The sequence below is a fragment of the Dendrobates tinctorius genome, unplaced genomic scaffold (assembly GCF_039654945.1).
Source record: "Dendrobates tinctorius isolate UK_male_01 unplaced genomic scaffold, ASM3965494v1 ptg000203l, whole genome shotgun sequence".
NCBI lineage: Eukaryota > Metazoa > Chordata > Amphibia > Anura > Dendrobatidae > Dendrobates > Dendrobates tinctorius.
This window is the reverse complement of record NW_027361870.1, coordinates 6,143,072-6,157,156: the sequence shown is the minus strand read 5'-3', so window position 1 is coordinate 6,157,156 and position 14,085 is coordinate 6,143,072. Positions and strand designations below refer to the sequence as shown.

Below are 14,085 nucleotides of genomic sequence, written 5' to 3'. Positions count from 1 at the left end.
AGTTTTCACAAATTACTCTCTGCCCATAGTATAGGTGATAACTTGCTGATCTCTCACGGACTGTCTGCGATCCTCAGCAATCCTCAAAATCTGGACACCCAAGAATGGGGCTCTCCAGAGCATCTTCTTGAATGGAGCAAGGTACGTATCCTCGAGCTTCACTCCATTAATTACTAATGGGACCGAAGGAAACAGCCGAGAACTCTACTCTGCTTTCTCCGGCAGTCTCATAGACAATGAATGAAAGCATTTGCATGTACAATCCATTCAAGATGGTGCTCTGCAGAGCTGTTCTCAAGGTGGCTGGGGATCTTGGTGGTCAGACCCACAGTGATCGGCAAGTTATGACCTATCCTTTGGATAGAGGACATCTTGCTAATTTAGGAAAGCCCCTAATTGTGTCTCAATGTTATGAGCTTAATGATTGTTTTGGTTTTAGATTGTTCTGCCCTCTGAAAATTGTAACAAATATCTAATGGTTTCTACAGCAAAAACATGACCACATTCAAAAGCAAGTAGATTCAGCAAAGTGGGAAAAGCTTGTGATTTTACACTACTCTCATCTTTCTAACCTCAGTTGTTTTTCACCAATTCCTTTCAGTCTTCTTTACAAAACCAAAAATGATCATTCTTCAAAGTCCCTCATCAATGAGGGAAGATGGCCCACCTTGACATTACCCTGGTAGCCATATTCATACTCCCATCGTAACACAAGCCATTAAAGCCAAGTTATGTCCCACAGAAATGCCTTTTTCCATAGCACTGCCCACAACACAATGGGGCCAATACATCAAAACTGGCATTATTGTCACCAATCTTGAAGGCTTCTAAGTGAATTTGGAATACCTTTGGACTATCAGTGCATCATCATCTGAAATTTATACCAGCAATGAGCTGGAATGGGTTTCTGCCATCACGATCATTTATAGTGAACCTGTTGGGCCACCACTGGTTCTGTCCCTTCCACTAAGTCTTTTTTTCCCCATAGGGCTAGGGGACAAAAGGATTTTATGACTTTTCACACACCTACATTGATTTTAATTACACAGACAGCTCACCTGGTTTAGGCAAGCTCTTCTCATACAGACATATCTGTTCTTCTGCCTGACTGCGTAGCTTGTCTACGTCACTATCATGGACAAGTCGAAGCCTCTTCTCCCAACTTCTCTTCTGCAAAGATAATGTCATCACTAATCAGAAAGCCACAGCTTAAAGGGATTCTTTGGTGATAGAAAGAAACAAAAAAAAAAAATAGAAAAGGTCATTATAAATTCCTAAATATATTTATGAGCATACCCCAGTTGTTCTCACAGAAACCTGTTCTGGAATGGTAACAGTTACCTGTGAGCATGTGCAATAGGAAGCTCTGCCCCTTCTCTTTCTGAGTAAGAAGATGTGCTTCCAATGGATATTCTTATCTGATACTGGAGATAATAGGATTGCTTAGGTAAGAAGAGGCTGCTCACACTGCTGTCTATTCTATAGGATCTAATACTGAAAATACTATGGGTCCTGAGGTAGGAAGTAGCTGCTAATACTGCTGTTCACTATATCTATGTGATTTAATACTGGTAATACCAGGGGTGCTAAGGTAAGTAGAGGGTGCTCACACAGCTGCCGCCCTTTGGCTGGAATTTCTAGTTAGTCTCATTCACTTCAATGGAGCAGAACTGCAATACCAGACACAAACCATAGACATATGTGGCATTGTTTGAAACCAGGTATTTTTTTAAATGCTGTAAATCCCACTGTGACACAAGTCAGGATACAAGGAATCTGAGGTCAAAAGCCAGGAAGGCATGTCAAACAGAAGGAAGAGATAAAGGCATAGTTATGTAACATTCCAAGGTCAAAATACCAGGAGTTTCGCGGATCAAAGGTGTTAAACAGACGGATGCTCAGAACGAAGTTCAAGGTCAGGTAACGAAAGATCAACAAAGAGAACACAAGGCACAGAGAGACAACCACCCAAAAGCTGAATGTATGTCTGGCAGAGGTCTGGGACTAACAGCCCAGTTGTGTTCATTGTCAGGATACACCTGGAGACAGCAAGCACTTCCCAGTCTCTGATTGGACGGCCGAGCTATCAATCAAAACACAGACATCTCATCGCGCCCCTGCACCATACTGGACACTGAGCTGTCAATCAAAGTACTGAAAGCTTCAGCACACCCCTCTACCAGATTGGACGGCTGAGCTGTCTGTAACTGCATCCCACACACACTGAGGTGTAGAATTGTGACACTCTTAAAAAAAAATAGACATGAGACTGTTTCTAAAAAATTTGATGCTTTGCATTTAACTTATGTATTTTTATTCCATTCAAAAATTAGACAATGGAGAAAATATTTCAAGAAGGTGAAAAAGTTATTTATCAGATGTTATTAAATTTTCATTTTGTGGTCCTGCCATTCTTCACAGTTCGCACAGTAGAGAGGAGGTTCTCATGCATTGCAAATTACAGGTAACAGGACTCGCTAAGTGGCCTAAATATGTGAAGCATGTGTAAGGTTGCAAGGGGTCATGCAGCCGTACGCAGCGATGCATTATCACATTGTTTTTTATAGTACTTGTTAAATTTAATGAAGTTCACTGTAGCAAGTCATGAAATGCAATAACTCTGCTAACCTAATACGTACACTTTCTGCTACTCAGATCAAAGGCAGCCTTTATCCAGGAGTAAAAGATGAGAATTTTCTTAATAGCCTTTAAATCTTAACCCTTTAAATGCACTAAATAATTGAAATTTTATTGAAACCCCCGCAGTGTAATAGGATTTTACTTTTAGTACGGTGATAAAGTTTATTACAGGCATTATGTTTGAGTCAAAGAACCATTTAATACAAAGAAGCTGGAAAGTACAATAAAACAGTGCAAGGGCTCCATTGTACAAACATTATTTTAGCATACTCCTACTATTCACAAATTGTAGGAGAAAATATGATAGAGATGTAGGAATAATACAATATAATGTGGCAATATGAAAAATCTTTTGCTATGATATAATTATATATCACTTATTTTGTACTTGCCACTGCTGTTGTGCCCTTATTGTTTACCCTGCCCAGCAACTCGCTTTCCTTGGGACTGTAGTATACAATGTTACAGAGGGTCTCTGGGAGAAGAAAAAAAGAAAATGCCATTATATATAAATTCCTAAATAAACTTAATTAGCAAATCACACTTGTTTTGTCTAGGGGGTAACCATTGTTGTATATCAAAATGGTTGCCGTCTTGAAACTTGGTCACAAATCTGGACTAGAATGCTAAAAGGTCAAGAGCATATAAGCATGTACAGCAAGAATCCCCATGTAGAAAAATATGGTTGCAATGTACATTCTGATCCAATACTGGTGAGGTAAGAAGAGACTGCTCACACTGCTGTCCACCCTGTCTTTCTGAATCAATATTCGAAATACCAGGACTGCTGAGGAAAGAACAGGTTGCTCACACTGTCTTTTTCTAATACTGGAGATACCAATGGTGATGAGGTAAGAAGAGGCTGCTCATACTGTTGTCTATCCCGTGTATCAGATTGTCACAATCCATTTCTTGGATCTGTGTCAGATCTGGATTTCCTCACATTTAAACCTTTTTTCCTTTTCGGCCATCGGGGGTTAATATGAGTTTTTGCCCCCGGTGGCCGCTGGTGTTACTACAACTGTAGTTGGTCTGCTGATGGGTTTTCCCCCCAGTGGCTGCTGGGGTTACTGCATGGTGATTAATTATCCATGCAGATGGTGACTACTCCCCCTCCTTCCTATAAAAGGTCATCAGGTGCTGTAGATCACTATTGGTTATACACTTGCTCTTGGGACACCAACCAAGCAGGAGTTAAGGAGCTTACAGAGTTCTGTGGCGATTCAGTTGTTTGCTGTTTTCAAGTGTCTATCTCTGCTGTCCAGGAGCATTGCAGCAGAGCAAGCTAAGTTTTGTTTTACCCTGTCTGTTGTATCTTTCCTTTGGGTTTTGTGCAGTAAACTTTTTCCCTGTCTCACCTCCTGGGGAGGGGGTTGGGGCTTTTGAGCTTAGGGCTAAACAGGAGACAGGGACAGGTCGGGACTTGGGCCTCACTACCTTTAAGTGTACCCCCAAGTTAAGGAAAGACAGGGCACTCCCTTAGCCTGAGGGGCAGTTCAGGGGCCCTGGTTCCACATAATCTGTTTCCCCTTTACCGCCCCGTGACACAGATCTATTACTTGAGATAGCTTGTATGCTGAGGTAAAAAGAAGCCGCGCACAATGCTGTCCACCCTGTTTATGTGATCTAACACAGGAGGTACCTGGAGTGCTGAGGTAAGAAGAAGCTGCTCACACTGCTGTCCACCCTGTCTATCTGATCTAATACTGGAGGTACCAGGAGTGTTGGGGTAAGAAGAGGCTGCTCACACTGCTGTCCACACTTTCTATCTGATGTAATACTGGAGGTACCAGGGGTGTTGAGGAAAGAAGAGACTGCTCATTTTTCTGTGCTGTCCATTATACCTTTCTGGATGCTGAGTGGTGGCATCTTTACAATGATCCAGGTCACAACAACGGAGCTTCCTACTGCACATAGTCACAGGTTTCTGTCATATTAACATTCTTGGTCAGGTTTATGTTATTATAACAAGGCAGTGGATATTTCAATTTAGTATAGTGATTACACCCTAGACAAAATACGTATGATTTGTTAATCAAATATACTTAGGAATTTATTAATAATGATATTTTGCTTGAAGGACAGTTCACACTAGCAGATTTCTACCCATAGCAAGCACTTATCATAAAAGGAACCTGTCAGCGGATGCATGCTGCCCAATATATAGGCAGCCTATATGAGGCACTGGCTGTATTATCTCTGCTATGTATGTTTGACTCTGAAATTCTGCGGTGTGTCATGACTCAGCTGTCGGGTGAACCAGGGGCTCCTTCCCTGTCCCTACCACAAGGGGGCGCCTTAGCTCGCCCTATTCCCAGGAATACTTCTGAAGATGAAGATGCCGGGCCACCACCCTTGCCTTATCTCCTGAATCAGCCCTCTGTCTGTTCACTTCCCCTACCCAGGGAAGAGGGGCGCTACTGTGCACCGCAGTACACCAACCCGATGAACAAGGCAACAAAAAAACAAGAGTAAACTGAAATACAAATATTCACTCCCATATAAGAGAGGAATGCACCGGGGAGTGGAGGCCATGGGAATAACCAAAGTAAGAGGAGGGAAGGGAATTATCACACATACAAACCACGAAACAGTCACAGATAACTCTTTCAAAATTCCTTCCCAAATAAACACCTCTCCACCCAACCATGCAGTAAAAGCTAGCTCTGACATGGATTAGAATCAGCTGAGAGCTCATACTCCCAGAGTTTCCAACATGGCCGAATAACCCCTGTTCTGTCAAAAGAAATAAAGAAAATTTAAAAAGAAGGAAGTGCTTCTTTTCCGCACAGGAGTAGAAGCAATCAGATAGGTCTTATAGGTCTAATTTGCTAAAAAAAAAATCCTTCAAATTTAGAATAAAATATATGCTAAATACTAAACGAATTTCTATTTCTAGAAGTGAAATCTGTAATTCTTTTACCCACTAATCAATTTTATTTTTGTCGGTTCATGGTAATCAGGGGCAGGCTGGGCCGGGTGGCAGAGAGGCAAATGCCCCCCGGGCCGCTCCCTCAGCACCTGTACAGGGCCGGCCGCACAGCAAATTGTGGGCGGCCGAGCCCTCTGCACTGTACTGTGACGCTGTGACGCCGCCGGCAGCAGACAGCCGCCCGCGTCACAGTCTATCAGGCCGGGGCCGGGAGCTGTGCAGGTGCACGGCGTCACCTTGACAGCTGCTCAGCTCCCGCTCTCTCCGGCTGTACTTCCGGGTCAGGTGTCGGGCGTGCGCGATGACGTCATCGTGCACGCGCCGACATGTCCCGGACGACGCTGAATGCAGAGGCGCTGCTGGGGAGCGAGCTGGCTGTGAGGTAAGTATGGGGAACTTTTTTTTTTTTTTTTTAATTTTTTTATTTATAAAATGAATTCAATGGGGGAGGGGGTGACTGGGGGCTGTACATGATTAAGGGGGTGACTGGGGGCTGTACATGATGAAGGGGGGTGACTGGGGGCTGTACAGGATGAAGGGGTGAGTGGGGCTACACATGGTGAAGGGGGTGAGTGGGGCTACACATGATGAAGGGGGTGAGTGGGGGCTACACATGATGAAGGAGGGGTGAGTGGGGCTGTACAGGATGAAGGGAGGTGAGTGGGGGCTTCACATGAGGAAGGGGGGTGAGTGGGGGCTGTACATGATGAAGGGGGGTGAGTGGGGGCTGTACATGATGAAGGGGGGTGAGTGGGGGCTGTACAGGATGAAGGGGGGTGAGTGGGGGCTGTACAGGATGAAGGGGGGTGAGTGGGGCTACACATGATGAAGGGGGTGAGTGGGGCTACACATGATGAAGGGGGTGAGTGGGGCTACACATGATGAAGGGGGTGAGTGGGGGCTACACATGATGAAGGGGGTGAGTGGGGGCTACACATGATGAAGGGGGGTGAGTGGGGGCTACACATGATGAAGGAGGGGTGAGTGGGGGCTACACATGATGAAGGAGGGGTGAGTGGGGGCTACACATGATGAAGGAGGGGTGAGTGGGGGCTACACATGATGAAGGCGGGTGAGTGAGTGATTCTTTCCACCTCACTCCGATACAAGTCTTCAGCATTTCCCCTGATGAGACCAATCAGTGTCATATCATCGGCAAATTTCAAGATTTTTACTGAGTCTGCTGAAGAGATGCAATCATTCGTATAGAGAGAAAACAGTAACGGGGACAAAACACACCCCTGAGGTGCCCCGATGTTTGTGACCAAGGTGTCCGAAGTGAATGGTCCAACTTTTACACTCTGTATCCTGGCTGTCAGGAAGTTATAAATCCACAAGCATAAGTTAAGAGGGACTCCAAGAGCTACCATTTTCTTATGAAGTAAATTCGGATCAATGGTATTGAACGCTGAGCTAAAGTCCATGAAAAGAATCCGGACATATGAGTGCAGTTCATCTGTATGATCCAAAATGTACTTCAGTGCCAGATTGACAGTGTCATTTGCCGAACGATTCTCCTTATAGGCAAACTGAAGCGGGTCCCATAGCTTCTGCGTGAATTTTATCAGGTGGGACATCATAATTCTTTCGAAGACTTTCATAGCTACAGATGTGAGTGCTACTGGTCTATAGTCGTTCAACTCAGAGGATCCCACTTTCTTGGGGACAGGGATAATTGTGGAATTTTTCCAACACTGAGGTACAACGCACTCTTTCAGTGACACATTGTATATATTTGTCAGTATAGGGGCAAGCTGGGTAGCACATACTTTCAGACACATTGGAGAAACACCATCAGGGCCAAGTGCCTTTTTGACCTTAAGTCCCTTTAGGATGCGTATCACTTAGCGATGTACCAGCGATCCCGACCAACGATATGACGCGGTCAGGATCGCTGGAACATCGCTAAGTGGTCGCTAGTGAGCTACCACACAGGCAGATCTCACCAGCGACATCGCTGGGGACGGGGGTCGCTACTTACCTGTCACACTAGGTGATCCTGCGTCCTCCTGCCCGGCTCCACGCGTCGCTCGTCTCGCCGCAGGAAGCTGACGACGAGAAACAGTCCTGGACGTTCTCGCGCCATCAGCGATAACCAGCGGGGGAGCCGGTCGTAGGTAAGTATCAGACACAGCGATATCGCTAACAATATCGCTATAACGTCACAAGTTATAGCGATATTGCTAGCGATATCGCTTAGTGTGACAGTACCTTAAGCTCGGTTCTGCTCCCATATCTATGTAGTAAGCTCGGTTCTGCACCCATATCTATGCAGCAAGCTCCTTACTGTTCCCATATCTACGTACCAGCCTATTTGTAAAGCCTGTTATCTGTTGCTTTAATGCAATGGCCAGAGATAAGCAGGTAAAGGGAGGGCCACCGCAACTCTAGGGCCACTGCCTTGTAATTGCCCCCCAGACTGAAAAGTGCCAGCCAGCCCCTGATGGTAATGATGCATTGATTACATACTAGTCAGATAATCTGTATTATTAGCAACATTTATAACTTAAAGGGGCATCTTAAATGGAGAAAAATGCTATGTATTTTGTAAAAAAAAAAAAAAAAAAAAGCAGCTTTGCAATCAAACATCCACTTTTTTCTCAAGAACGGTGGGCGGTTTAATTTTATAGTTTACAGTTTGGTGCAAGTGTTCAATTTCCTTACAGCTCCACCACAGGTAAAAAGAAGAATTACACTGAAAATAATGGTGTGCTGAGTCCTCCATTGCCGCTCATCACAACATTATTATTTCCAATGTGAACTGAACTTTCCTACAAGTAATTTAATCCACTGTATTATAAGATAAAACATCAGTCGTTACCTGTACTGTATGATTAAGAAGAGTCGCCGATGATTTACTGCTGGAAAATTCTTCTTTATACCAATCTGCATCTGTTACAGTCTAAGAAAACATTAAAAAGGTGAATAATAAAGTATGACATGTTCTGCCATCGGTAACAAGAACAGTAGATACTGCCACACCTTAGTAGTAACTAATCCAAATATGTCAAACGCAGCCCCTGCTAAGAGGTATAATTGTACTGTGAGAGGTTTAATGGAGCTCAATAGGGATGAGCACATAGAAATATTAGGGTGTGTGCACACGCTGCGGATTGTCCTGCGGATTTTTCCGCGTGGATTTGTCAAAAACCGCAGGTAAATCCGCAGGTCAAAAGATCTGCGGTTTATCTGCAGTTTTTCTGCGGTTTACCCCTGCGGTTTGACACATGCCATGGAGCAGGTGCCAAACCGCAGCGGAATCCGCACAAAGAATTGACATGCTGCGGTTTTGAAACTGCAGAAAAATCCGCACTGTCTGCACTGTGGTTTTCATTTTTCATTGATTTTAATGGTACTGTACACCACTGCGGAACCGCAGCGTGTGCACACACCCTTACAGTAACACATGAAGTGGCTGACATACCACTGGTACAACCTGTGCAGCCACACAGGAGCCCAACAGGTAAGGGGGCCCATTTTCACCTTATGGGAATGCCGACTTCCCCAATAACAAAACTTGAATGATCATCTACACTGAGCTCGACCTCATACACCATTATTTTTCTGTACTCCGAGCATTATTCAGTGTTACTAGAAATACTGTATATAGGGCCATACAAAATGTTTGCAATCTGTTCTTTAATGCCAAAATTTTACAAGAGAAGAACACCCTCTTAACGTGCTGCTATATTGCAACCCCAGACCCTGGGCCCCTCCTCAGCCATGTGGTTTTTTTTTTTTAAACATTTTTGCAAGACCTTTTAGGTCATGTACATATATGAATTCTCGCCCATAGTGCAGTGACATGTTTTTTTGCGTCTTTGAACATTTATTATAGATTTACTTCAAGTACGCAATGTGAAATCATATTCATGTTAATGATAATAGTTATTATCACAATGAAAAAGAAAGAAATATGGATTAGATTATAGTCAGTATTTAACCTTAGGATCCAGTTCAGTCTGGGGTTTACATGGACAGCTCCTTGCATGATTACCAAATTCAGACAATGGTACCACGTCTCCACATCCTGCAAGATAAAAATAAAGGATAAATCTCAGTCTGATCAATTGGATATACTACATATGTTACTATGAGAATTTATTACCTACCAGACTGTACACAGGTAAATATATAGCAGCAGGCGTTAAATGGGTTGTTTTAAAGGGAATCAGTAGGATCATTCCTCCTAAGCCGTCTATATGGGCATATAGGTCATAGGAAGCTGAATAAAATGATACCTTGATATCTGCAATCTGATATCTTATTCCAAAGTAATGCATGTTTTTCTTAATATGTAAATGACCTGTTAAGATCTATGAGCTGGACATAGTTCTCGCCAAGAATCTGGTTCAGAACTTAATGTAAATGAAAAGAGAGTAAACCATCAGTCATTACATTTCTCACACTGGTAATGTCCCCTTTCATTTACAATAAGATCTGGAGGCAAATATTTGGGGAGATCTGTATCTGGCCCACGGATCTTAAGAGCTCATTTACATATTAACCCCTTTACTACCAAGGGTGGTTTGCACGTTTACTCTCGGGCCAATTTTCACAATTCTGACCACTGTCCCTTTATGAGGTCATAACTCAGGAACACTTCAACGGATTTAGACGATTCTGACATTGTTTTCTCGTGACATATTGTACTTCATGTTAGTGGTAAAATTTCATTCATATAACTTGCGTTTATTTGTGAAAAAAAAAACGGAAATTTGGCAAAAATTTTGAAAATTTTGCAATTTTCAAACTCTGAATTTTTATGCTCTTAAATCACAGAGATACGGCACACAAAAAACTTAATAAGTAACATTTCCCACATGTTTACTTTACATCAGCACAATTTGGGAACCAAATTTTTTTTTGTTAGGAAGTTATAAGGGTTAAAAGTTGACCAGCGATTTCTCATTTTTACAACACCATTTTATTTTTACGGACCACATCACATTTGAAGTCACTTTGAGGGGTCTATATGATAGAAAATACCCAAAAGTGACACCATTCTAAAAACTGCACCCCTCAAGGTGCTCAAAACCACATTCAAGAAGTTTATTAACCCTTCAGGTGCTTCACAGGAATTTTTTGAATGTTTAAAAAAAAAATATGAACATTTAACCTTTTTTTTTTTTTTTTTCACAAAAAAAATTACATCAGGTTCAATTTTTTTTATTTTACCAAGGGTAACAGGAGAAATTGGACTGGAAAAGTTATTGTGCAATTTGTTCTGAGTATGCCGATACCTGATATGTGGGAGGAATCACTGTTTGGGCGCACAGCAGAGCTCGGAAGGGAAGGAGCGCCGTTTGACTTTTTCACTGCAAAATTGGCTGGAATTCAGATCGGACGCCATGTCACGTTTGGAGAGTCCCTGATGTGCCTAAACAGTGGACACAAGTGACCCCATTTTGGAAACTAGACCCCCCAAGGAACTTATCTAGATATGTGGTGAGAACTTTGAACCCCCAAGGGCTTCACATGAGTTTAACCTACAGCCGTACAGTTAAAAAATCATATTTTTTCCATATTTTTTCACCCCCAATTGTTATTTCCCAAGAGTAACAGGACCCCAAAAGTTATTGTGCAATTTGTCCTGAGTACGCTGATGCCCCATATGTAAAACACTATTTGGGCGCACGGCAGAGCTCGGAAGGGAAGCAGCGCCATTTGACTTTTTTGGCTGGAATTGAGATCGGACGCCATGTCGCATTTGGAGAGCCCCTGATGTGCCAAAACAGTGGAAAACCCCAATTCTAACTCCAACCCTAACCCCAACACACCCCTAGCCCTAATGGGAAAATGGAAATAAATACATTTTCTTTTAATTTTATTATTTTTCCCTAACTAAGGGGGTGATAACGGGGGGTTTGATTTACTATTTATGGGGGGTTTTTATTTTTGGCAGCTGTCGCATGCTAAAAGACGCTTTTTATTGTAAAAATAGTTTATGCATCATTACATTTTGAGAACTACAATTTTTACATATTTTGACCCACCGAGTCATGTGAGGTCTTATTTTTTGCGGGACGAGTTGACGTTTTTATTGGTACCATTTTCGGGTATGTGACATTTTTTGATCGCTTTTTATTCCGATTTTTGGGACGCAGAATGAACAAAAAACAGCGTTTCATGAATTTCTTTTGGGGGTGCATTTACACCGTTCCGCCTGTGGTAAAATTGATAAGGCTGTTTTATTCTTTGGGTCGGTACGGTTACAGCGATACCTCATTTATGTCATTTTTTATGTTTTGGCGCTTTTATGCAATGAAAACAATTTTATATAAAAAATAATTATTTTTGCATCGCTTTATTCTGCGAGCTATAACTTTTTTATTTTTTCGCTGATGATGCTGTGCGGCGGCTCGTTTTTTGCGGGACAAGATGACGTTTTCATCGATACCATGGTTATTTATATCCGTCTTTGTGATCGCGCGTTATTGCACTTTTTGTTCGGCGGTATGATGATAAAGCTTTATTTTTTGCTTCGTTTTTTATTTTTATTTTTTTAGGGGTTAACTAGTGGGACAGTTTTATAGAGCGGGTCGTTACGGTCACGGCGATACCAAATATGTGTACTTTTATTGTTTATTTTATTTATTAGGGAATTTTTTTTTTTTTTTTTTTTATTTAATTTAGCAATTTTTTTTTATAAATTATTTTTACACTTTTTTTTTTTTTTTAAACTTTATTACAATGTCCCAGGGGGACATAACTGTCATGTGACAGATCGCTGATCTGTCACATCACAGATCGCTGTGACAGATCAGTGATCACAGGCAGTGCTGCAGGCTTCCTCATGCCAGCGCTTTGCAGGCATGAGGAAGCCAGCTCCCTGCAGGCCCCCGAAGGTCCCCGCCGCCATTTTGGATTCGGGGACCTGCAGGGAAGGAGACCCCCGCAGCAGCGCTGCACATCGCACTGCTGTGGGGGTCTCAGGGAAGCATGGAGGGAGCCCCCTCCCTGCTGATGCTACCCTAAACCCCCGGTACACTGCGATTGTGTTTGATCGCAGTGTGCCAGGGGTTAACATGTCACATGGACGGAATAGTACGTCTAATGTAGGAAAGGGGTTAAGAAAGATGTGTATTAGTCTGGAATAAGACATCGGATCGCAGACATTAAGGTATCATTTTATTCAACTTTCCATGACCTACATGTCCATACAGATGGTTTAGGGGGGTTGATCCTAATGACAAATTCTCTTTAACATATTTACTAAAATAGGCCACCAATGTCCCACTGGCAGCGTCGTCACAGAATACACATACATTTGAATAATATACAATATATACCATCCATGCATATAAATATTAGAAAAAAGTCAGCACTGCATTCCTTCTCCAAAACTGGACAGGTATGTATACAGTTGATGCCACGCTGTATTGATCCAATTGTTGACCCTTATTTATGCTTTCTCTATATGCACTGGGCTGTAATGTAGCATAAGAGGATCAGTCTATTACCTATACATTTTACATGCCTTAACATGCTCATTCCCTCCAGTACAATCCAGACACCCGCAGCATCGAGATATTGAAATTTGAAATGTTTTAACATAAAAGTTAAAAAAAAAGTTAAAGGGATCCTGTCAGGTCTGATGGCGATATAAGCCTACAGATATAGGGTTAATCTGCAGGTTAATAACACTATGAAGGTGCTGACCTCAACACTGTGCAGCACCCTGGAGAAAATAAACTTTATTTCTCCCTGGAGCCGCCAGCTTTCAGTCATGCAGATATGCCCAGAGGAATTACAGTCACCGCTCACAGCACAAAGAGCGACGTCTGTAAGCACACTCCCAGCATTGACTGATGGCCGGCTCTGCAGTGCATCAGAGCCGAATGTCAGTCAGTGCTGGAAGTGTGCTTACAGACATCGCTCTTTGTGTTGCGAGCGGTGACTGTAGTTCCTCTGGGCACATCTGCATGACTGAAAGCTGGCGGCTCCAGGATGATTGGGTATTTTATAATCCTTGAGGCCCTGCACAGCACACACACATTTATATATATGTTTTTATTCCTGGGGAAGAATGTATGTTGTAAGGTCAGATTCCCTAGTGGTGCAACTTTACCACGATATGCGAAACAGCAGAAGACATTGGCTGCCGACATATTCATGTCAAATTCATACTCAGGTAGCCTCCAGTCCTCACTAAGAATGGTATCATCCAATGGATCTGTTTTGGATCGTCTTGTTAGAAGATCCAGGTTATTGTGCTGATATTGCAGGCTTGGGAATACTATAAAACATACAAACACATGGATAAAACTACACAAAATGTTTACAATGTAAATCTAGAGTGTGTAAACACATATACCAAACACATTTCCTCTCTGAAGAGACAATTTGCATAAACACATATATAAACACCCATAATCATTGACATTTATGTTAACAGAAAATACATCCTTGATCAAACATATATTTATGGCCTGCATGTGGAAGTAGTACCACATTTATATACAGTGCCTTGCGAAAGTATTCGGCTCCCTGGAACTTTTCAACCTTTTCCC

At 42.5% G+C, this 14,085-nt stretch overlaps 1 protein-coding gene across 1 annotated transcript in view; it reads right to left on the bottom strand.

Annotated features, from left to right (window-relative positions):
• The window catches only part of LOC141057255 (uncharacterized), a 65,379-nt gene extending 51,604 nt beyond the window's left edge, over nt 1-13,775 (bottom strand). Inside the window, exons 1-4 of the mRNA XM_073553786.1 lie at nt 13,644-13,775; nt 9,517-9,602; nt 8,394-8,474; nt 1,059-1,170 (exon numbers count right to left, since the gene is read on the bottom strand). Of these exons, the coding sequence (XP_073409887.1) occupies nt 1,059-1,170; nt 8,394-8,474; nt 9,517-9,602; nt 13,644-13,689 (325 nt within the window). The 5' untranslated portion in view covers nt 13,690-13,775. The remainder of the gene's footprint in view (nt 1-1,058; nt 1,171-8,393; nt 8,475-9,516; nt 9,603-13,643) is intronic.
• Between the last annotated feature and the right edge of the window lie 310 nt (nt 13,776-14,085).